The 22375-nt window shown below is 47.1% G+C and overlaps 16 protein-coding genes across 16 annotated transcripts; 7 read left to right on the top strand and 9 right to left on the bottom strand.

Annotated features, from left to right (window-relative positions):
• Positions 1 to 52: 52 nt before the first annotated feature.
• Positions 53 to 1528, top strand: OGAPHI_007383 (uncharacterized protein; the record flags this gene model as incomplete). Its single annotated transcript, XM_046208773.1, has 1 exon — positions 53 to 1528. The coding sequence occupies one exon, from the start codon at positions 53 to 55 to the stop codon at positions 1526 to 1528; it is 1476 nt and encodes a 491-aa protein (XP_046057889.1).
• Positions 866 to 1195, bottom strand: OGAPHI_007384 (uncharacterized protein; the record flags this gene model as incomplete). The annotated part of the gene is made up of 1 exon (XM_046208774.1): positions 866 to 1195. One exon carries the CDS (start codon positions 1193 to 1195, stop codon positions 866 to 868), a length of 330 nt encoding a protein of 109 aa, XP_046057890.1.
• Positions 1529 to 1571: 43 nt separating the features above from the next.
• On the bottom strand, positions 1572 to 3239 carry OGAPHI_007382 (uncharacterized protein; the record flags this gene model as incomplete). The annotated part of the gene is made up of 1 exon (XM_046208772.1): positions 1572 to 3239. One exon carries the CDS (start codon positions 3237 to 3239, stop codon positions 1572 to 1574), a length of 1668 nt encoding a protein of 555 aa, XP_046057888.1.
• A 24-nt stretch (positions 3240 to 3263) lies between these two features.
• OGAPHI_007381 (uncharacterized protein) lies at positions 3264 to 3896 on the top strand (the record flags this gene model as incomplete). The annotated part of the gene is made up of 1 exon (XM_046208771.1): positions 3264 to 3896. One exon carries the CDS (start codon positions 3264 to 3266, stop codon positions 3894 to 3896), a length of 633 nt encoding a protein of 210 aa, XP_046057887.1.
• On the bottom strand, positions 3312 to 4439 carry OGAPHI_007380 (uncharacterized protein; the record flags this gene model as incomplete). The annotated part of the gene is made up of 1 exon (XM_046208769.1): positions 3312 to 4439. One exon carries the CDS (start codon positions 4437 to 4439, stop codon positions 3312 to 3314), a length of 1128 nt encoding a protein of 375 aa, XP_046057886.1.
• A 323-nt stretch (positions 4440 to 4762) lies between these two features.
• Positions 4763 to 5227, bottom strand: OGAPHI_007379 (uncharacterized protein; the record flags this gene model as incomplete). The annotated part of the gene is made up of 2 exons (XM_046208768.1): positions 4763 to 4949; positions 5142 to 5227. 2 exons carry the CDS (start codon positions 5225 to 5227, stop codon positions 4763 to 4765), a joined length of 273 nt encoding a protein of 90 aa, XP_046057885.1.
• Positions 4782 to 6749, top strand: OGAPHI_007378 (uncharacterized protein; the record flags this gene model as incomplete). Its single annotated transcript, XM_046208767.1, has 1 exon — positions 4782 to 6749. The coding sequence occupies one exon, from the start codon at positions 4782 to 4784 to the stop codon at positions 6747 to 6749; it is 1968 nt and encodes a 655-aa protein (XP_046057884.1).
• A 20-nt stretch (positions 6750 to 6769) lies between these two features.
• OGAPHI_007377 (uncharacterized protein) lies at positions 6770 to 7669 on the bottom strand (the record flags this gene model as incomplete). The annotated part of the gene is made up of 1 exon (XM_046208766.1): positions 6770 to 7669. The coding sequence occupies one exon, from the start codon at positions 7667 to 7669 to the stop codon at positions 6770 to 6772; it is 900 nt and encodes a 299-aa protein (XP_046057883.1).
• A 22-nt stretch (positions 7670 to 7691) lies between these two features.
• OGAPHI_007376 (uncharacterized protein) lies at positions 7692 to 9257 on the bottom strand (the record flags this gene model as incomplete). The annotated part of the gene is made up of 1 exon (XM_046208765.1): positions 7692 to 9257. One exon carries the CDS (start codon positions 9255 to 9257, stop codon positions 7692 to 7694), a length of 1566 nt encoding a protein of 521 aa, XP_046057882.1.
• A 251-nt stretch (positions 9258 to 9508) lies between these two features.
• OGAPHI_007375 (uncharacterized protein) lies at positions 9509 to 10864 on the top strand (the record flags this gene model as incomplete). The annotated part of the gene is made up of 1 exon (XM_046208764.1): positions 9509 to 10864. One exon carries the CDS (start codon positions 9509 to 9511, stop codon positions 10862 to 10864), a length of 1356 nt encoding a protein of 451 aa, XP_046057881.1.
• A 5-nt stretch (positions 10865 to 10869) lies between these two features.
• Positions 10870 to 11373, bottom strand: OGAPHI_007374 (uncharacterized protein; the record flags this gene model as incomplete). The annotated part of the gene is made up of 1 exon (XM_046208763.1): positions 10870 to 11373. One exon carries the CDS (start codon positions 11371 to 11373, stop codon positions 10870 to 10872), a length of 504 nt encoding a protein of 167 aa, XP_046057880.1.
• Positions 11351 to 12253, top strand: OGAPHI_007373 (uncharacterized protein; the record flags this gene model as incomplete). Its single annotated transcript, XM_046208762.1, has 1 exon — positions 11351 to 12253. The coding sequence occupies one exon, from the start codon at positions 11351 to 11353 to the stop codon at positions 12251 to 12253; it is 903 nt and encodes a 300-aa protein (XP_046057879.1).
• Positions 12254 to 12450: 197 nt separating this feature from the next.
• On the top strand, positions 12451 to 12807 carry OGAPHI_007372 (uncharacterized protein; the record flags this gene model as incomplete). The annotated part of the gene is made up of 1 exon (XM_046208761.1): positions 12451 to 12807. One exon carries the CDS (start codon positions 12451 to 12453, stop codon positions 12805 to 12807), a length of 357 nt encoding a protein of 118 aa, XP_046057878.1.
• Positions 12808 to 12886: 79 nt separating this feature from the next.
• OGAPHI_007371 (uncharacterized protein) lies at positions 12887 to 13469 on the bottom strand (the record flags this gene model as incomplete). Its single annotated transcript, XM_046208760.1, has 2 exons — positions 12887 to 13402; positions 13467 to 13469. 2 exons carry the CDS (start codon positions 13467 to 13469, stop codon positions 12887 to 12889), a joined length of 519 nt encoding a protein of 172 aa, XP_046057877.1.
• A 114-nt stretch (positions 13470 to 13583) lies between these two features.
• OGAPHI_007370 (uncharacterized protein) lies at positions 13584 to 18089 on the top strand (the record flags this gene model as incomplete). The annotated part of the gene is made up of 2 exons (XM_046208758.1): positions 13584 to 13721; positions 13938 to 18089. The coding sequence occupies 2 exons, from the start codon at positions 13584 to 13586 to the stop codon at positions 18087 to 18089; spliced, it is 4290 nt and encodes a 1429-aa protein (XP_046057876.1).
• OGAPHI_007369 (uncharacterized protein) lies at positions 16778 to 22273 on the bottom strand (the record flags this gene model as incomplete). Its single annotated transcript, XM_046208757.1, has 4 exons — positions 16778 to 16976; positions 17622 to 17866; positions 18227 to 21679; positions 22220 to 22273. 4 exons carry the CDS (start codon positions 22271 to 22273, stop codon positions 16778 to 16780), a joined length of 3951 nt encoding a protein of 1316 aa, XP_046057875.1.
• Positions 22274 to 22375: the final 102 nt, after the last annotated feature.

Raw genomic sequence — 22375 nt, 5'->3', positions numbered from 1 at the left:
CATTTGATTTAGTTCCCTGGCCGATATTTTTTTTCCTTGTGTTTTTAACAAAATGGTGGGCCTTAAGAGATCTGCTGAAAATCATTCCAATGGAAAGAAACGGGCCCTTTCCGAAGAGCCGATCCACGCAAAAAGAGCAAAGAACTCTCCGTCGTTCCAGTCGATCAGAGCGTCCAAGCTGAAGTCGATCAACTCTATCCCTTCTCAGAAAACCGATCTGCTTGATGTTTTTGTGTGGGGTTCGGGATCGATGTGCGAACTGGGTCTGGGTCCGGCCGCCAGTACTAAGGAAGTCAAGCGTCCAAGATTGAACCCATTGCTGAAGAAAGAAGAGGTAGGTATCGTTGATTTCACTGTGGGTGGAATGCATGTTCTTGCTCTTGATCACAAAAATCAGCTCTGGTCTTGGGGAACCAACGACTCGGGGGTTTTGGGAAGAGACACCTCAAAAGCGGGCGCCGAGCAGCTGAGAGATGCAGACGCCGAAAGTGACGACGAAGATGGCGACCTGAACGCTCTGGAGTCCACGCCTGCTCTTGTTGAAGGTCTCCCTTCCGACAAAAAAATTGTGCAGTTGGCTGCCACAGATAACCTTTCTGCAGTGCTTTACGAAACCGGAGAAGTGTACGCATGGGGAACTTTCAGATGTAACGAGGGTATTCTCGGATTTAACAAGGACATCAAGATCCAAAAGACCCCTGTCAAGATTCCTAATTTCGAGAACATTGTCCAACTGGCTGCAGGAAAAGACCACCTTTTGGGTCTCGACATCAAGGGAATTGTCTACGCTTGGGGAAATGGACAGCAGTTCCAACTGGGAAGAAAGATCCTCGAAAGAACAAGAATGACTTCGTTGGAGCCTCGTTCATTTGGCTTGAAGAACGTTAAGTTTGTTGGATCTGGAGAGTTCCACTCGTTTGCCATCACCGTTGACGGCAAAGTGTTGAGTTGGGGACTCAACCAGTACGGCCAGTGTGGTATCAAGGTCGACATCGAAGACGGAGCTGTTGTGTCCAAGCCAACAGAGATCGAAGACTTGACCGGTAAGGACATCATCTACATCACCGGAGGAGAACATCACTCTTTGGCATTGTCTTCCTCTGGCGAAGTGTTCACATTCGGAAGATTCGACATGAAGGAGATCGGTATCGAAAAGGAAAAACTGCCAAAGGACGACGTTATTGTCGACGGCCATGGCAACATTAGATCGCTTCCTGTTCCTACCAAGCTGACCACTCTTCCAAAATGCAAAGCTGTGGCAGCCGGCTCGCACCACTCGGTCGCGCTGACCCAAGATGGTATTGCTTTCTCCTGGGGTTTTGCCGATACTTACGCCTTGGGACTTGGTAATCTGGACGAGGACGTTTCAAAACCCACCAGAATCAACAACACCGCTACGCGAGACCACGACATTGTTCAGGTCGGCTGCGGTGGTCAGTTCAGTGTCAGTGCCGGTGTCAAGCTGACTGAGGAACAGGCCGAGGAAAGAACAGAAAAAATCGAGGACTTTGAAGAGTCTTTGGAATAGATGTATTATATACTGTATTTTACAATTGTTATTCATTAGTCTTTTATTCCATTCCCTCGTCTAGTCGCACCAACAATCCGTGGTCATTCATGTAGTCCTTGACCTGTTTCACGGTGTATTCTCCACGGTGGAACATACCTGCTCCCAAAGCAGCGTCGACGGTTGTGTTCTTGAACACCTGCTCGAAATGTTCTGGATTTCCTGCACCACTGGAGGCAATCACTGGGATCGAAACCGCTCCCTTGATCTGAGAGATCAGCTCGAAGTCGTAGCCCGAGTTGCTTCCGTCCTTGTCGATACAGTTGAGCAAGATCTCTCCTGCTCCCAGCTTTTCACAAGCCTGGCACAGCTCGTAAGCACCAAGCTCATGAGTTTTGCGTCCTCCCTGCGAGGTGACCTGGTAGTAGCAGTACTTCTCGCCGTTAGGACCCGGAATCTTGGTCTCGATGCACTTGTACTTGCAGTCTGCCGGGTCGGAAACGTATTTCCGTTTAGGATCAACCGAAATCACCACAGCCTGGATACCGTACGCTTTGGAAATGGTCTCTATTGGGGTAGTGCCGGACTTTTGTCCGCCGGAAGCAATGAACTTCTCGGCTGCGCTCACGGCGTCAGAACCAATCGAAACTTTGTCTGCTCCAGCACGGAAGTAGAGCGTGGCCACCTCCAGAGCAGAGATTTGAGATCCATCTGGATCCACAACGTCCTTGATTCCTCCTCCAACGGTCAGCGGCACAAAACAGGTCTTGGCAGCAAGTCTCAGAACCTCCAGCATTGGAGCGTCACGAACAGGTGAGTTTCTGAAAGACGTGATGTTCAAGAACGTAACCTCGTCTGCTCCCTGTCTGTAGTACTTTTCGGCCATTTCCACAGGCTTTCCAAGATTTCTGACGTCTCCACCGTCTGTCTTTTCTCTCACGTCGTACTGGTCACCCTTTGTGACCACCAAATCTCCCTTGTCGTTGCTTCTGACGTCCAGACAGGCAATAATACGCCGAGTAAGTCCTGTTGGCGTTTTTTCAACATCGCTCATAGCCTTATTAACGATCTTAGTGAATTTCTGCTGCTTCAGAAACGAGTCAATCAGTCTAAGTCCAGCAAGCCCCGACTTCTCTGGGTGGAACTGTGTAGCGAAAATGTTGTCCTTCACGATAGCAGCGATAAATCTTTGCGATCCATACACGGCGGTTGCAAGATCCCAGCCGTCTTTCTCAAGACGTTGGATATCCTCAGAACTGACGATACCTGCGTAGGAATGAACAAAGTAAAATCTGGACCCTGGATCCATGCTGAAGAGGGTGTTTGGGTCGGCGACGGTTGTCTCAACACAGTTCCAGCCAATCTCCGGCACAGACTTGTCGGAGTCGTCGAATCTGGTCAGATCGTGGTTTAAAAGCCCGAGTCCTTTAATATCTGGACTCTCTTCAGAAGTGTTGAAAAACGTCTGCAGTCCCACACAAATACCCATAAGCGGTCTTCCGCTACTGATGTACTCTTTCAGTGGTTCGACAAACCCACGGGCGTGGAATTCGCGGACAAAGTGGCCAAAGTTACCGACACCAGGCAAAATCAGCTTCTGTGCATGCATTAAAGAACCATCCAGAGGGTGCTTGATAAACTCGACCTCATACCCCAAATACTCGATGGCATTCTGGAGCGAACGCAAGTTCCCGCTTTCAAGGTCTATCACGTGAACAACCTCCTTGGTCATGACAAGATCGTGTGCTTCAAAGAAATGACTAACTGTATTTTTGAAAATTTATATATATTGGTCGTGCAAAATCTATTTACGTGCACGACGAGTTCTAACGGCCTCGGCGAGCTCAGTGAGCATTTGGACGGTGGTTTCCCAGGAAACGCATCCGTCGGTCACAGAAACACCGTACTTGAGCTGTTCTTTGTTTGCTGGGATGCTCTGTTTACCCTCGTTGATGTGAGACTCGATCATGACACCGATGATCTTGTCCTCTCCGTTAGCAACCTGTCTGGCCACCTCCTTCGAGACCTTTGGCTGGTTTCTGTAGTCCTTGTTGGAGTTTCCGTGCGAGCAATCGACCATCATAACGCCTCCGGCAGGAAGCTTGGACTTGGCCTCAGCAACAGAGGCCTCGTCGTAATTCGTTCCTTTCTTACCTCCTCTCAAGATGATGAAACAGTTGTCGTTACCCTTGGTGGTGGTGATGGCAGCGAGTCCGTGCTTGGTAACACCCATGAAGTGGTGGGGCGACGAAGCGGCCTGGATAGCATCGATAGCCACGTCCAAAGAACCGTCAGTTCCATTCTTGAAACCAATAGGGAAGGACAGACCAGAAGCAAGCTCTCTGTGGAGCTGAGACTCGGTGGTCCGAGCACCAATAGCACCAAATGACAGCAAATCGCTCAGGAACTGCGGCGAGATGGTATCGAGCATCTCGGAACCAATAGGCATACCTTCGTTGGTGAGATCCACAAACAATTTTCTCGAAATCTTCAAACCTTTGTTGATGTTGAAGGTTGTGTCGAGGTCTGGATCGTTGATCAGACCCTTCCAGCCAACGGTAGTACGAGGCTTTTCGAGGTAGGCACGCATGATCACAACAAGATCGTCAGAAAGCTCGTCGGAGAGCTTCTTCAGACGTCTGCAGTAGTCCATGGCAGCAACCGGGTCATGCAAAGAGCATGGTCCAACAACAACCAAAAGTCTATCGTCTTGCTGCTTGATCACAGCGCCAGCGGCTTTTCTGCCCTTGACGACAGCAGCGAAAGATTCCTTAGTTCCTGGGACTTCCTGCTGCAACAAAGCAGGAGGAACCAAAGGCTCGTAGTCTGCGATTCTCAAGTCGTCGTATTCTTCGCTCATTGGAGATGGGGATTTCTGTCTTTTGAAAGTGAGCAGATCGTTATCGTTTTGGTTCTCAGCAACTGCGCTCATTGAAAAGATTTTAAGCGAAAAATATTTGACAATTATTCAAATCAGTCACTCGTTCAAATTTTTTAAATAAACCACATGCTGGGCATACGTAACAATAGACTTTAGACTGGGGCAGAAATTCCACGTAGTTTTGCAAAATTTCGAGTAGTTCACCATCCTGTTGCCATGGCAAAACAGGCACTCAAATCTAACCCTCTGATGGGGCTCATTTTCTGTCTTCTGGCCTAGGTCCCTGCATCTTTCTTTTTCACGGGCTGTGCAGACATTTTTCAGATGGTCTGTATAAAGTACCGATCAGTATTCTGCATCTTGAATTTATTGCTCTAGGTGTTTTCGTACCTAATGAGCTCTTCCGAATCCGCGTTCGCCATATCGGATGATATCGAGCTCCATCCAATTGCCAAGTCCCGCTCAAACAGCTCTCGGGACTCTGCGGAGCAAAATAGCCAGTTTTCGGACTTGGGCACCTCGCTGGGCCTGGACCCTTCAAGGTCCAAATTAAAATCCTTTCTATACCGACTTTGGAACGGCCCGATTGTCCCCCGCGACGATCCGGTCCAGTTCAAAAGTGCCTACATTCAGCAATTCGAGTCGTTTCCCCAAAGGATATCGGCTCCTTTCCCGGCAAAGATCAAACTTCCGTTCATTTTGCTCTACTATACATTCTGGCTCTTCATTCTCCAGCAGGCCCTTGCCCCATACCTGACCGAACAGCCGACCTGGGAAGACGAGGTTTCCGGCAAATCGCTCGACGTTATCAGTATCTCCTGTCGGCAGGAAAGCTCCATCTGGAGAGGCAAAAACGCCCAGTGTGGACTAAACGGGAAAAAATGTGCTCCGTTCGAGGACCGTGAGGTTTATGTTCGTTGTCCGGCTTTGTGCGACTCCGAATCCATCGCATACTCTTCGATCTCGGTCGGAGATCAAAATATCAAATACAGAGATTTCACCATCGGTGGAGGAAGACTCAACTTCCCTGTCAACGGTTCGCTTTCATATCCGTATCGCGCAGACTCATTCCCTTGCGGTGCTGCAATCCATGCAGGCGTTGTGTCGCCTTACTTTGGAGGTTGTGCAAGAATCAAATTTGTTGGCGCACAATCAGAGTTCCCGTCCAGGGACGGGTCTGTTGGCTTTAATGGGTTCTTCCCTGCCTCGTTTGAGTTTGTGCAGCTTCCTAAATGTCACAACTGCTTTGATCCAAGAGTCCTGGTCGCATTGATCAACATTCTGCTGGGGTTCCCGGTGATGTTCTTATCAAATAGTGGTGCTCTTGCGTTTTGGACGGTCTGTATCAGCGGGTTCTGGACAATCATCCTCACGTTTGATCCTCCAATGGTGGTGAAAGCTCAAGACCCGGAGTCGTTGGCTACCCTTATTTCCTTGGGTTTCCAGCGTCTGCTACCATTGTGCTTTATTCTCTACGTTTTTTGGAAAATCGCTTGCAAAACCACTCTGAGCTACCCATCGTCTCCAATCTGCAAAACTCTTATCTGGTACCCACTTTTCTGGGTCGGAATACTCAACAATGTCACTTTCGATAGACTCCCTGTCGACCGTCTAACAATCACCGATATTCTTACCCAGCCCGGATCGATATTTGCTACCCTGGGAATTGTGGTGACAATTGTTTGTGGAGCCGTTGTGCAGGCTTATCATTTGTGGAAAGCGGGCAAGTTCAGAGAGTATTTGCGGTTGTATGTTGGATTTATTGTCGCGTTGGTTGTGCTTGGAAATCTAGCAGGACTCAATCTCCGGATCCACCACTACATCCTGGCCATGCTACTTCTACCTGGAACCAACACCAAAGGTCTGACAGCTATGCTTTTCCAAGGAGTTCTACTGGGACTTTTGGTTAACGGAGTAGCTAGATGGGGGCTTGCCTCGATAGAAGAGACGGATAGATCACTAAGAAGAGCCGATCCAACAGGTGAAATTAAACCACCCACCTTTATTGGCTACGAACACTCCAACACATCGATTTCGTGGAAAGTCCAGGAGACAAACACTCCAACAATGGTTAATGGTGAGTTCATTTCTCCGCACGACAAGCTGAGTCAGTTTTCGTTGTTGATCAACGATATCGAATGGTACAACGGCCCAAACACTTCCGTTAGTTTAGAGACCTTGGCTGCGGAAAACAAGATACTGAGCCAGCTCATCCTAAGTTCAGACTCCTCTCAAGACCAGAACCTGTATTTCCGTGTTAGCAGATCTGGTGGAAATGTGAGAAGCGATTACACTAATGCTGCGGTTCTAAAGTATCCATCCGGACAGTTTTCATTTCCTAAGCCAGGTCTTACTAAATAGATATTTAAGGATTACTTATACTATAGTCGCTTGTTGACCTTGTTGTATGTTGTGATAAACGACAGCTTTTTATTGATGTCCAGGTCCTGTCCGGTGAGCTTCAAAGTGCCGAAATTGGACAGTTTTTCTCTAATGGTAGCAGGCTTGAGATCTGGCAAGTCAAACACTTTCAGTTTATATTTAACGTCGTAACTGAGATGCGAAAGCAACCCATACATGAACGAGCTCAAAGATTGTGGGATCGGCGTCGAAATTAAAGATGATGGGGTACTCTTGATACTCACGGCTCTAAAGTGGAAACTGTCCTTCTTGGCAACTATGCTTGTGAAATCAATGTCTGGGAACGCCAGAACTCCTCTGTTGTTGCTGGTTGTTCCCTCGGCAAATATGAACACCACTTTGCTCTTGTATTTGGACAAATCGCTAATGCCTTTATCTGAGGCAGGATAGATGATTGGTTGACTAAGAGCAAATTTGAACGAATCTATCAGTCCGGAAAGTTGTCTTAAGTTTCCCTTGCTGTCTGCAAACAGAAACACAGTTGAGCTGCTTGTGCTGGACAGAAATAGCACCAAACTGTCCAGTGGAGAAGAAAAGTTGACAAATACAATCTGGCCGTTTTTCGGACGTTTTGCGTTGATCTGTTTGGTGTTTGAACGTTTTACACCATCAGCGGTGAACTCTACCTCGGATACGTTGAATATTAAAAGTAGAAATAGACGCAGGAGCGGTTTGAAGAGAAAACTGACTGGCCAGGTGATTGTCAACAGGAGTCCAAGCACTACAGCCGGGCCTAGTTTCAAAAGCGCAAAAACAGGGCCAGCAATATACTTGACAACCACAGAGCTATTTGGAGGCGGAATTGGCATAAACGGTGAAATCCCCGTTCCCTTATCTCTCCAATCGTTGAACTTCTCCATGTCGAATAATTTATATTATTTTTTACACAGTTTCTGGAAACGGAGTCTTGAGCGTGTGACTGATTTCAGGGTAAAAGTTTGTGAGCTTGACGTAATAATCGTGATAAGTCTGTTCAAACACTTCTGGATTGATACTCAGAGCAATCAGGAAAGTGATAAAGCCAGAGTTGACTGAATTGAGCGTTACCTTGGTGATGAAGAGTCCAAGAAGTAGCTGCAAAATAAAGCAGAAAGTCAGTGCAGCAGGAGACATCTCTTGGAAAAGCTGAGTTCCTTCGTAGATGAAATAGAAAATTCCACCACTCAGTAGAGCAATCAGGATCGAACACAGAGTGATTGTAGACTCAACCAAACAATCAGTAACCAAAACCAAAAGTCCTCTAAATCTCAATAGTTCGTAAGTATCTCTGGCAGAAGAAAGATAATCTTTTCCGTACAGCGCAAGGTACGAGTAGGCGAACTTATTGAACCATTTGATCCAAAACTCTGCCTGATCGGCAATCCACTCGAAAATGGAGAAAATACAGATCAAAGCGCACATGATTGCTCCATTACCTTCCCCTTCGTCTCTGTTGAATTGTCTGTCTTGCACTTTTTCCTTCATCATGGTGATGGCTGCGCGAATAGTTCTTGTGACGGAGACGATCAGGGATCCAAAGCAGATACTTCCAAACGAGTAGGTTATGGCTCTTTTGAACGAGCCCCAAGCTGGGTTTAATGGTTTCACGGCAGATGCGTGGAAGAAATACCACGAACCGTAAATTCCACTAATTGTGACGTGAGTGAGGTTCTCAATCACTTCGAAAACAAAGTAACCGGTGAACAAGGTGAACAGATTGATCGCAAGAGTTGTGTTGGAGACACAAACATCGTTCCCGTCGCTGTCATGAGGACAATTGGCGTCGTCTCTCTTCAACCGATCAAAGGCTATGATAGAAGCCAGGATAAGGTAAGTGAGTCCAACAATACCCGATAGCAGCGAGCTTATGCACGAAACGAGAATCGTGGAAGGATATTGGAACATGGTCTCAATAATAATGCGGAAAACGAGGCCGGTGAAGCTGATGTTTCTGCGGATGCGGAAGAGGTACCATAATTGGAAGAGGCCACCAAGAGCAAGGAAAACGGCGGGTCCTGGCTTTCCGTAAAGCACCAGTGTGATTGAGAGTCCAAAAGCGGTGATGGGAAGCATGAAGTATCCCAAAACCACGAATAGCACCGGCATGGCCCACACAAAATAGAGCATAGCCATGGAGCTCACAATTGGGATGGTGAACACGGTAAACAGGAGCGGAACGATAGCTGAAAAACTTGAAGACTTGGAAATGACAATCTCTTGAACGCCTATCGACTTATTTGACAAAATGCTGTTGATGGACTTGAAGGCAAGCAACAAAAACAGGCCCACGGTTGCGAGAAAGAGTGCTGTAAAGGGCTTATCATTGTATTTTGGGGCTGCAATTTCAAACGATTCCTCAAATTTTTCCGACTCAACAGGTTCTTTGGGTTTCTCGAACGTGTATTCGTATTCAGGTGGTTCCTCGGGAAACGCACTGTACGAAGGAGGTGGCAAGCGAGAGTACGACATAATAATTAGAAAATTATTTTTGGTGCGACAATTTTTTTTGTGGTGGAGTAACTCTGCACTAGTTGGTAATTAAGCGAGTGATTGGCTGTTCGGACCAACTTGGACGGCCGTGGTGGAATTTATAGAGATCTGAATGGTTTTTCAAACAGGATTTGTAGGTGGCTTATATATGCAAATCTAGTCATCCCCAAAAGATATGACCGGCTAGCCGATTATTATCGCGACCTGAAAATTAATATTTGAATAAATTTATGGACTCGTTAAGTGTCACCAAGACAAATTGCCGATATCGATCGGAGCAGCTGGATCTGCTTGCCACGTATGTGCGTCCATGGGATGGATTTATGGCTCCGTCGATGCTCGTGGAGGGGCCCACCTCGTCGGGGAAAACATACACCCTTCGTCAATATTTCAAACAGCTGGAGCAGGATGGCCAGATCCGGTTCCTGGAGATCCAATGCGAGCACTGCCTCACTCGCAAGGCGATTCTCCATGCTATATTGCGTGGATTGATCAGACTTTTGGGGATTTCGTCGCAGAATGAGGCCGAATTGGTGTACAAGTGTGATGGATTAGGAACGTTTGTCGATGTTTTGAAACGAATCGAGCATATCAACGAGTCAAACCATCCAGATGAAGAGCGGAAACCAATAGTGTTTCTATTAGACCGCGTCGAACGACTGTTACCCAACGAAAACTCGTCCGAGTTCTGCTTTGCTCTATCCAGAGTACACGAACAGAGCCCAATGTTGAATCGCTACTCGTTTGTATATGTGGTGAACAGAGCCGACTCTGTTGGGATCCAAACCCTTGCATTACCCCTGGTTACGTTTTCGTCGTACAAATTGGACCAAATCAAAGATATACTAACGAGACAGTTCAGATACACAGATACTATTAGCATAGAGCAAGCGCAGTTCAAGCAGTTTGCACGGCAATTCATCGACGTCATCCTAGACACCTATTCGTCGTATTTCGGGACAGACATTGGACTGATGGTTCCTGTGTTGACGAAACTATGGCCAACTTTCATAACTCCTGTTGCTAGCATGGGCCGAATCCAAAACGGAGTGAATGACGTTCTCACTACTTACCAAAACAAAAAAGCTCTACTGCAAAGCGAGTTTGGTCTCGCAGATGAGCTAGCAACCGAGGATATCGCGTCCAGCGATCTGCCAACGAAAACAAAGTATATCTTGATAGCAGCATATTTGGCGTCGTACAACGACCCAAAGTACGACCTGATCCTGTTTTCCAAACAGAGAGAGGCTCGTGCGAACCGAAAAGTGCGTCATTCCAAGCGGAAAAGCGGCAAGCAGAGCCAGCAGTTATCGGCAAGAATGTTGTCACCGCAGGCGTTCACTATCGAGCGACTGCTTGCTATTCTGCATGCCATATACGACGAGAACCGCGGCGAGAAGCTGGCAAATGACATCGAGCTCATGTCGGAGCTGGCCACTCTTTCTACGTTGAAAGCCATCATGAAGCTCAAGTTGGGCGACACTATTGGCGGAGGAACAAAATGGAAGTGTAATGTGAACTGGAGTGTGATTAAGAAGTTTGCGGAAGAGGTAGATTTCAGCATTGAGAATTTCCTCATGGAGTGAACGAATCACCATTCGTCCTGCTGCTCTGTCTGAACAGAGCCTCCGATTTTCAACGAGAGGTCTTCGATCGCGTTATAATTTTGGTTGAAGATTGGCAACAGCGACCTCAGCTTGGCACGAACCCGTTTGGAGACGCTCTCGTACGTCTGGATGTCCATGTCGCTGTTGGTTGTGCGTGCCAAGCCGTTTTCGAAAAGTGTATCTATTAGCATTTGAAGATCAGTAAGGCTTTTCAGTATTTTCTCGTAATCTCTTGGTTTCCCCGAGTCATCGGTAGTGACACCTTGTTGTAGTTTCTGTTTTGTCTGCGTGATCCACAGAGCAACGAGTTTCTTGTAATATCCGATAACCAAAAACCGTTGGAATCCCGTTTGGATTCCGAGCTGTTTTCCCTCAACAAATTGCTGTTTAGCGCCTTCCAACTGTCCTTCGAGAAACCCTTCGTGGTAGTACTGGCTTTCAAGGTTGAGAACGGAGTCGAAGTCGATGTCTTTTTGTTCGGACGGCATGTGCGAATATTTTTTTAAATTATTTATGTCCGAATTTAATAAACGACGTCGAACCAGAAAGGTGAAGACCGACGTCTACGGGTCGGACTCTGAGAGCGAGACAGAGTCCGGCAAGACGATGGATATGGCGAAATTCGAGGAGGAGTTGGAGGTCGAGTCCGGATCGGAGTCGGAGGACGGAAAGAGCTCCGAGGGAGTGAAAATAGAGGCTTTCAATTTAAAACAGGAGATGGATGAAGGGGTGTTTGACGAAAACGGCAACTATGTCAGAAAGGAGGAAGTGAGCGAGGACGAGGAGTGGCTCGATGACGTGAATAAAGAAGATATCAAAAAAGCACAGCTGGCACAGGCTCAGCAGGAGGCTGAGAGGAAAAGACAACACAAGGCCAAACGGGACCGTCTGGGCGGTGCGGACCTGGATGAGGCGATAATGGCAATTGTGGAATTGACAGAAAAAACGGAATCTATAATGGAGCTGCTCCAACGGCTAAATGGTGAAGCCAAGAATTTCAAGAAACAGGGCCAATCAACACCGGAAAAACAAGCTCGCGCACAGATTGCACGGGTGATGGATTCCGTTGAAGTGCTGGAAACTCGGTTTAATGGGGTGTACGACTTGACACGTGAAGAGCTGTGCCGAAAGCTGTCTTCATCTGCTGTGTATGAGCGCAAACGCAAAAGAGATGATGAAACAGATAGTTTAGAGGAACAGGTTCCATTATGGGAGTACAGATGGTTGGGAGATACGGAAATACACGGACCCTTTGACTCGGAAACCATGGAAGCGTGGCGTGAGTCGTATTTTTCGGAGAACCCTATTGAATTTAGGAAGGGAGACGAGCCATTCAGATTGCTCGACAGTTCCACAAGATTCCTTTAGCATTACCATTTTCCCGAGTCTCCTTCCCGATTAGGAAACACGATTAAAAAATGTATCCGGGGTACAGGAAATGACACAATTTTTTTTTGACAACAATTCGGCTGCACGGGGCGCACGCCCCGTATCCCCGTTGCGAAATTGCCGGAGTACATAATCTTTAATATATAAGCACCCCATTTCTTCTTGAACAAACAACTATGACCGCTCAATCTATCCTCAAGCTCAATACCGCTTCTAGATGTTTTGTTAAGATGCAAGGTTCTACTATCCCCACCAAATCGTTCGCCTCATACACCAAGCCACAATACTCTTACTTTGACATGTACAACCAAAAGGACTACCAAAAAAGCCCTGAGGTGAAGCAAACTGTCAGCAACAACGGCGGGGCCGGCCTTGTCGAACACGATTCCATGACAATCATTAAGAACGCTGAAGACGCTCATCCTTCTTACCACAACCATATCTCTGCCCACCATGGCTTCACTCCGCTGGTTTCTGGAGGTGGCTCCGTTAGCGGACACGGTTACATGACTGCTGGCGAAATCGACGAATGATTCCATGCCCTTAACTATGTACGACATTCCTCTATGATGAGATTTTTGATGAATATATTGCGCTTTCAATGAATATACCTTATAAATACCTTCTATCTATGTAATCCGCCACTTTATCGAACTTTTCGTTCTCAACGTATCCGCCCGCCATTGCGTTTAGCACATGTCGTTTGAATTGCGCAGGGTATTTAGATAAGTCGTTTGCTGCATCTTTATTGAGAGGATCGTTTGCGTTTGGCTGTAAAAACAAATGCAAAATGCCGGCAAATACAAGTTGTAAAGTCAGCGTTGGCTTCCAGTCGTTTCGTAGAATGTTGAGACACACATGACCTTCAAGGTCGATATTAGGGTGGTAGATTTTAGGCAGACACTTGAATTCCGGAGCCCTGTTCGGATAGTCCTCTGGAACTTCACAGATAAATTTGAACACACCCCCTTGATAAAGCCCTTCATTAGGCCGGACCGTCAGGTCGATTCTCATTGGGTTTTTTTCATCGTACTTGATACTAATACCTGGTATTTCTTCGTATTCCTGTAGATCTTTTTTGGCACGAATATATGCCACAGACACAGACTGCGACACAGTCTTTGTTGCCTGTTCCTTTTGCAGTTTTTTGAGTTTCAGCTGCCAGTTAGTCACCGATTGCCATCCAACTTACCATTTAGCTTAATGTTGACAAATTATTGCGGTGCAAGGTTTTTTCTTCCGCTTCCCTTTCGATTTCCGATCAAGTGTGATTTTTTAACTAAACAAAACATCTGGATCGGAATCGGATATGTCGAAGAAAGATACGTCCAAAGGTAAATCTTCCGCCGGCGAGCTTAAGTCCCAGTTCAAGGACTTTCAGCAGCGGCTGGGGAAGAAATCTGATCAGTCGCAGTCGTCTCAGGACCCTGCCACCACCCGTTCGAAGGTAAGTTTCATTTATCCGTTTAGTGCTAATTTTTAGCGTGACAGTTTGAACTCGGGAGCACGTCCGTTGTCGGGAGTCGATTTCCTGAGTGATCTCAGTGATGGCCTGCTGATTGAGTCGCGTCGTTTAAATCACGAAAACCAGCAATTGAAAACACAGCTCTCAGAGCTCGAGGAGAAATATAATCAGTCCACTAAGCAATTGAGCAACCTTCAGGTTCTTAGCAAGAAGTTGGGCGAGAAAGAGCAAACATCTGGTGACAAGATCTGGGAACTAGAAACAGAGATCAGAACTCTGCGTGAAAACGCTGTGAAATACCAACAGCTGTATGAAAAATCGTCCAAAGATAAAGCGTCCAAAGATTCAGAGTTGGAGACTCTGAAATCTCAATTGGAAGCAGCACAGGAAAATTCATTAATCAACGAAAAGCAAACTGCTTCCAAGATTTTGCAGTTGAACAACACTATCAAGGAGTTGAAACAACGTAATTCCGAGCTGAACGACGAAAACGATGATCTTCACCAAAAAGTTCAAAACTTGTCCACCAAAGAACCGAAACGCGTGTCTTTGCCTCCAGTCAATAACGAGAATCTCGAACATGATACCTTCGACGAGTCCTCGTTCATGGATCCATCGTTGTCTCCAGTGCGCCAAGTTCACAACAACTCTCGATTAGAATCAGAAACCCTTGCATCCAGTCTTCAGAAAGCGCAAAAGACCATCTCCAAGCTCAAACAGAACCTGGTGAAAACCAAAGCAGAAAGAGACACTTTGGAAAGAAAACTTGCGGGTGACTCGCCCAAATCCGCGGTCTTTAAGACTCCAAGCAAAAGACTGTCTGCAGCAGAGTCTGTTGGTTGGGAGGACTACGATAAAAGTTCCGAGATCGCTCCGAAGGACTCAGAATATTCCAACATGCAGGTTCTGGGAGAAGAACTTGGCAACCTTTCTGACGAGTACGACGAAATGGAAACTTCCCAAATTAGGTACCTTGAGAACTATGCGTCTCAGCATGGTATGAGATTGGTTCCAGCTTTGACAGAAAAATCTCCAAATAAACCCATCATCGACGTTTCAACCGGATTCGATATTGTTGCTCTTCCTAACGATAAGAACGTTCACTCTCCAATCGAGCAGCTGAAGACGAAATGCTTAGAGTATGATTTGGTTCCCGTTTCCAAGAAAGACTACGAACAAATGGTGAAGAGAAGCAACTACGAGGAAATTGACGAGTCAAAGCTGAAAGACTCAAGCTTGAAAATACTTCCTCTGCTCGAATACAAAGTGCTGGAATCGAAGGCTGATAAGGCCGACTCGGCCGAAACTGAGCTTGGCAAGTTGAAAGCCGATTTAGAGTCCAAGAGCAAAGAGCACGAACAAAATATCAATTCACTCAAGAAATCTTTACAGGCTGCACAAACAAAGCTGGATTCTCCAGACGTGTCCTACATCAAAGAACTTGCTGGAAAACACAACCTTGTCCTCCTAACCACTGCCGAGAATGAGTCGATCAAATCGCTGAGTACGCCTCGCAGTAGCCCTGTGAAACGCGGGGCTGATCTTGGCAGCCCTACCAAACGAAATGGCCCTTCTGTCACAGATGGAACTGTGGAAATCGCGGCTTCCACTTTGCGCTCATTGCAACAAACAGTGGATAACCCTACAATCACATTCCTCTCCAACAAGCTGACCAAATTAGGATACAAGGCATTGCCAGTCAACGAGTACGAGATTTTGGTTGCAAAATCCTCTTCGAATGGTGTAAACGTTTCTCCAAGAAAACAGAAAGCACTGGAGTCCGCAGAGACAGTCGAGTCTCTGAAGAAGAGATGCGCAGACAGGGGACTGGTGGTGTTGTCCAAGTCTTCCTATGAGAGCATTCTCGTTTCGTCAAAGAGATCTCTCACATCCGTGGAGCTGATGGAGCGAGTGGAGAAGTCTGGCATGGTTGCCTTGAAGAAGGGCGACTACGATGGATTACTGGAAACCATAGAAATCTTTGGACCCCAATTCGAGGAGACAGTTGAGAAGATGAAGAGGTCAGGCCCTCAGCATATCAATAGTTCGGTGAATGAGTTGAGATCTTTGGCTGACCAACAATCTAAGATTACAACCTCATACGAGTCCCCTTCTGTTTCATATCTCACACAGAAAGCCAGAGATGCTGGCTATCATTTGCTGAACGAGAAAGAATTTAAGGCCAAGAAGGTTGAACCAACTCTCGATGATTGCAGAAAAATTGCAAAGAAGAACGACCATGTTTTATTGGAGAGCAAAGAGCACGAAGAGCTGGTCTCGCACAAAGAAAAGTCTTCTAAGCCTTCGCACGAGTACGTTTCGAAATTGGCCGCAGTTGCAGGTCTGACTGTTTTGGGTGCTGGCGAGGCGAAGAAGTTATCCAGACCATCCAAGTCGCAATTGACTGAGTTTGCTAAGCAACAGTCTCTTGTGCTCGTGGACCAAAACGAGTACGGCAAGCTCAAGAGCACGAGCGACCAGGTTGCGGAGCTTGCTCCAAGATTGAAAGAGCTTGAATCCAAAAACAAGCAGCTCCAGTCAGAGCTTCAATCACCAGATACTCAGTACCTCATTAGTGCTGCTGAAAAATCTGGGCACGTTTTGATTCCGGTGGATCAGAATAATAAGACGCAGAAGCAGCTGGAGAAACTCGATTCTCTGGTCAAGGAGGTCACGAAGTTGAAAGCAGAGGTTCAGGAAAAGACTGAGAAAATCAAGAAAACGCAAACTGCTGGATACGTGAAGTCCCAGGCGTCAAAGCATAGTCTGATTGCAATTCCTGTTGCCGACAAGCAAAAGCTGGAAGCTCAGCTGGAGCAAGTTCAGAAACAGCTTTCTGATAAGGACAATGAGCTGAAATCTAAAGACAAAGCGCTTCAGGATTCCTCAAGGCAGGTGAAGGATATGAAGGGACAACTGGATGCCTCGAAACGCGCATCTATTTCGCTTGGTGCAGCTAAATCCGTGATCACCAAGAACGGACTGGTTTGTCTGACAAAATCAGAAGTGGACGCTTTGAAAGCTAAACGGGAGTCTGTCTACGAAGACGCTTCCGAGAAGCTCGAGACTTCCGTTGTTAGCAAAGCTGATCTTGAAAGACGTGCATCCGAGCTCGGATTTGTGGTTTTACCATGGGACAGCAAGTCCGGTGATAAATCTGCTACCGACGTAGACAAGTTGAAGAAGATCGCCAAGAACCTTGGACTGGAAACGATAGAGCCATCGAAGCTGGAACAACTGCAACGACCAAAGGAGGCCAAGGTGGATACCACCAAACTGCGCGAACTGGCCAAGAACCTTGGTGTTGAGGTTGTTGATCCTAAGGCTGCTCCTAACAAAAGCGACGTTCAAAAATCTGCATCGCGACTGGGCCTGAAACTGCTGAGCTCGTCTGAGATTGAATCCTTGAAGAAACGTCCAATAAGTTCGCAAGACCTGGCCAACAAGGCCGCTGAGCTGAAGCTAAAGCTCGTTCCCGAGGACGAGGAGCCAAAGACAGATTTGAGGCAGCTATCCAAGGAGAAGGGATACATGCTGATTCCCGAGTCGAAATTCATTGCTACCACAGTTTCGCGAACCGTGGACGAGTCCAACGTTGTTGTGCTTCCGTCCACGTACTACAACAAGCTGATCCGGAGCCATGGCTGGTACAAGAACCACAAGACAGAGATTGAGGGATTGGAGAAACACGTTGGTGGAGAAGGAGACGAGCCAAGCGTTTTCTCAGCAGAGGTGGTCAAGACTCCGCCGGCCCAAATCAATCTTGCACGCCATGCTACCAAGACGTCTCTACACACATCGGCCTCTCTGGGCTTCTCGAACCAGGAGATGATTGCAGCAATTACCCAAACCATCATTGGAGAGTATTTGTTCAAGTACTACCGCAAACTGGGACCATTGTCTTCTCTTTCCGAGACGAGACACGAGAGGTACTTCTGGATCCATCCATACAGTCTCACCTTGTACTGGTCTGCTACCAATCCTATTCTTGGTGACCCGTCAGAGAACAAGATCCGTGCCCTGGCCATCTCGAGCGTGGAGTCTGTCGACGACAGCAACCCGCTGCCTCCAGGACTGTTCCACAAGAGCATCATTGTCCATTCGACGGAAAGATCCATCAAGATCACCTGTCAATCGCAGAAACGCCACAACATCTGGTTCAACTCGCTCAAGTATTTGATTGAGCGCAGTTTGGACGAGAACCTCAATTTCGACGCAGAGAATCAATACGACGTTTCGTTTGCGGTGGACGACCGTGTGGAGCATGAACGAGCAGCACACGGCCACCCGGTGATGTCTTCGAAGAACCTCACGACAAAAGGACTCTTCAACAGCCTGATGACCAAATAGGGCATTTGTACTAATAAAATATGGAATTTGATATAAAGGTATACGGCTCATTAATAAACGGGTGAGAACTACTCTTTCATGACACCAGCGAATGGGTTCAGTGTCCGCACAGTCAGACACGGAAGAGCCATTCCAACCTCGGATCTCAGCAGAATAGGCACTTGCTTTAGTTCTCTGATCTCCTGGATGTAATTGTCGTTATCGACTCTGGTGATGCAATGTTGCAGGTACGGGGTCAAAGCAGCATCGTGGGGGGTAAGCTCGTCGGAAACGTCCTTCTCTGGGGTAGATTCGGACGGAACTGCAAGCTGCGGCGCAGACAGGCTCATGTTGGCCAGTTTCTGGGTCAGCTCGTCCGAGATCATGTTGCCGCTCTCAAGCACCTGTTTGCTCTGGGACTTGGCAGCAGTGCTGGCTGGCGAACGATATTTGTTCTTGATCGAGGCTCTGTACGAGAACGGCTCTTTCTCGTCGTCTGGAACAAACGTGGCCGAGTCGACGCCAGGCTCCCAGTGGAGTTCGAGGACACGCTCTGTTCTGTCGAACTCGGCCTTTCTGAGAGGCAGCTGGTCGCCGTGCACACGCTTCTCAATTCCAAAGTCCGGCAACAACACGTCGAAAGACGACTCGTAAACCTGTATCACGGTTCCCATGGTAAGGATCTGTCCGGTGGAAACACTCATTTCGTTAATGGTTTGGCAAAGAAGTAGATGGATGGCTTGCTCTTGGGCGGCCTTGGCACAGTCTTTTTTGAAATTACAGTAATCGCTGTTCATCTTGAGAGACTCCAACGTCTCCTTGTACTCTTGAACATCGCCGCTCAAAACGGCCTTCAGCTGTCTGTGCACAATGATGTCGGCGTATCTTCTCAAAGGAGCCGTGAAGTGCGTGTAAACCGGAAGATTAAACAGATAGTGGTTCAAGCTGTCGGCATCGGTCTTACCTGCAATCACGTATTTGCCTCTTGGCATCGACTTGATCAGAATCGTCTCAATGGCTGTTCTCTTGACAGGGTCTTCAATTTGGAGCAACGAATTCTGGAAAGACGCAGCGTTCGTGGTGTCGAGCTCCACACCAAGGTTGGAGGCCTTTTTGTTGTAATTTTCAAACTTGGCCAGCGTAGGAATGGCATACTTTCTCAACAAAGCTCTGTCTCCAAGCACGGCATGAATTCTCTGTGCAACAGCAGCGTTCACATTGTGGAAGAGCTCGTCAATCACAGTGGTAGAAGTGCTGACATCGTATATGTTGAGAGACAGCTTCACTTTCTCATCGTCAAGCTGCTCTAACAGTGGCAGCACTGGCTCCAATCCAAGTTTCGGATTGTTCAAACGTCTTCTTCTCAGTCCTTGAGCAATCAAGGAAAGAGTGCTGATGTATCCTGATGTTGCATTAGCGCCCTCCTTGGCGTTCGTAGAAGACTTACTGATGATCTCATCCATGGTACCATAGTCAACTTTCTGTTTCGGGGTCACCACAGACTCCCCCATCCAGACATCGTCAATATCGAAAGTGGTGGAGTCGATCTCAAAAACGACGGAAAGAGCAAGTCCAGTCCTGCCTTCCTTGAAAGACAAGAACTCGTTAACTTTTCCTGGGAACAAGTGGACGCACTTCTGAGGAAGGAACACGGAGTGAGATCTCTTTTTGGATCTTTTATCAAGTCCGGACCCTTGCTTGATATAATGTGCCACATCCAGAATGTGGACACCAAGCTGGATCTTGGTGTCGGAGACTATTTTCACATGGAATGCGTGGTCGCAGAAAGAACCGGTCTGTGTGAACGCAATCACATATTCGTCTTCAAAAGTTCTTCTGTGTTCGTTATCGAGAGCCAATTTTGTATCTGGCAACTCCTGCAAATATTTTTCTTCGTCGTCAGGATATTCATCGCACAGGAAATTGTTGTCTCTGAGAATTGAATCGATCTCAATTTGAGGATCGTTCATCGGTCCCAGCTGCGAAACAAGGGTACCGAATGGGTGGAGAGATGTGATTGGCCATCTCTTAATGGAAGCAATGAACACCTGATCGGCATATTTTTCGTGGTTTTGAACAAAGTCTCTTGGGACTTGTTCGGTAGGAATAGCAATCAATGGCACCTTCTTATCAGTAGGTTTGAACCACACGATTTTTGGGCGTGGATTAGACGATTTTTGGTCGTCTTTATCTTTACTGTCCTTTTCTTTTGCGGCTTGGGATGGTCTCAACAGCCCCAAAGTTCCGGAGAACAATTGTCCAGGAATTCTGTCAACAACAGCCACAACGTGACCTGCATATAAAGGTTTGCAGTCATCACTAATTTCCTCCTCTTCAACAAGAAGTAACGATTGACCTTCAACTTCAACATCGTCATTCTTCTTCTGGGGTGGACGCTGCTTTAAAGATCCTCTTCTGTTTAGTGACCCTGAGCTACGGCCAAGCCCATTAGATGACTGTGTTGAAGGTGGAGTTTCGGTACCTTGAGAAGAATCTGCTGCAGCACTTGAGGATGTAGAGGAAGAGTAAGTGGTGCTAGCATCATTGTGGAAATCGTCAGCAACATCAGCCTGGGCACTGACATTATCTTTTCTCCGCTTTTTCTCCTCTTTTTCACGTTTGGAAGACCAAACTTCGTCAACAACCAGAAGCTCCACAGCAACTAAATCTCCCTCTAAGGCTCTGTTTCTATCTTTAGATCCACAGATAAATATATCAGAGTCCAATAGGCCATCTGTAGACACATAAGCGTCCGATCTGTTTTTCTTGTTCACTCTCAAGACACCTGTGACCAATCTTCCCTCGTTAATGAGATCCGGAAGGGAGCTCTGTGGGAGGTATGGCGCGAAGAGAGATTTTCTTTGCTGACCGTTCTGGGACTGGTTGAACTGAGCAATGGACGACACGGATCCACCGTAGGATGATCTCACACGGTGACCTGGTTGGAACGAAGGAGGTTCAAATCCAGATAACGACGACTGGGAGGGAACAGGCTGTTGTTGTTTTCTCCAATTGGCGTTGATATCAGATGGAGCTGTTCTAAAGCCGTAATTTCCAGATTGCCTTCTCTCGTGGCCGTAATTGCCGGAAGGTGGAAGAAGAGTTTGTGAGTTGTCTCTTGGAGGGAATTGAAATGATCTCTGAGGCGAGACACTTGATCTGGATCTGTAATGACCGCCTTGTCTTTGGAATCCTGAGTCATCGTCGGATTCTGGAGGAAATTTGAAGTTGGGAGCTGAAGACTCCGGCTTGACTGGAAGACCGGATCTTTGAGCCTGAGCTTCGGCAGCGGCCCTTTTTGCTTCAGAAACGCCAAGAGAATGTCTTCTATTGTGCCCCAATGCATGCTGTCTGTTATCCTGTTTATTGTAATTCTGATATGCACCAGAAGCAACCGAAGATTGGGCTCTTCTGTGACCTCTTGCGTTGTAGGACTGGTCATGGTCGTAATTGTTGTTACCCGATGCTCTTCTGTTGTGTCTTGGCGGGTTTGCAGGAGGAGGCATGGAGGCACCCGGGAAGCTAAAACCAGGTTGGGCATAGCTAGCCGGCTGATTATATTGCTGCTGTTGCTGTTGCTGGAGAATCTGCTGCTGCTGAGCCTGAACGATCTCCAGCTGACGTTGGAGATTGAATTGCTCCACTAGCAATGGTTAGTAACGAATCTGAGAGAAGAGAAAAGCAAGACTTACGCATCAGAGTGGTCAACTCGCTAGGCGAGCGTCTGTGTGCCACATGGATGGTTCTGGGCTTATTGCCTGAGGTTTGGATGGTGGTGGGTTGCTGATCCGGATGTGTTAAATCCGGGGTGTTTTGGTTGTGGCCCATGGTTGGGTGATAATGAGTGAGTTGCCCTCGATTGATTTCGAATGTTCAACAGCCAAAAATGGTGAATTGAGAGGAATGTACTGCCTACGGCGTCTAAACGAAAGCAATTCAGTCACAATAGACCAGTATTGGGCGCTAGTTCGTAAACAATCTTGGTTAGTTAAAAGACTGACCCTAAAATTCAATGGAAAAATTTAAAGCTGTGGACAATAATAAATGTTACAATATATGGTGGACCGCAGAGGCCGGCCCCAATTTTCAGATTACTGATTACCTGAGATCTTTACTTGTTAGCAATTGCAGTAAATGTTCGAGCCAGGTACTGCCATTGCACCTTCTGTAGTCGGGGCTAATGCGTTAGGGTCTGAGCTGGACATGCTGCAATGTCCAGTGCTATTTTTGGACTGTTGCTTCCACAGGAGACGATTTTAGCAGGGAAGGAAAAAAAAAAAAGAATGTGGGCTAAGAGGTTCGAACTC

This window comes from Ogataea philodendri, assembly GCF_020536065.1.
Source record: "Ogataea philodendri strain CBS6075 chromosome Unknown scaffold12, whole genome shotgun sequence".
Lineage (NCBI taxonomy): Eukaryota > Fungi > Ascomycota > Pichiomycetes > Pichiales > Pichiaceae > Ogataea > Ogataea philodendri.
Note: the sequence above shows the minus strand (reverse complement) of the source record. Positions and strands in the feature narration are given on the sequence as shown.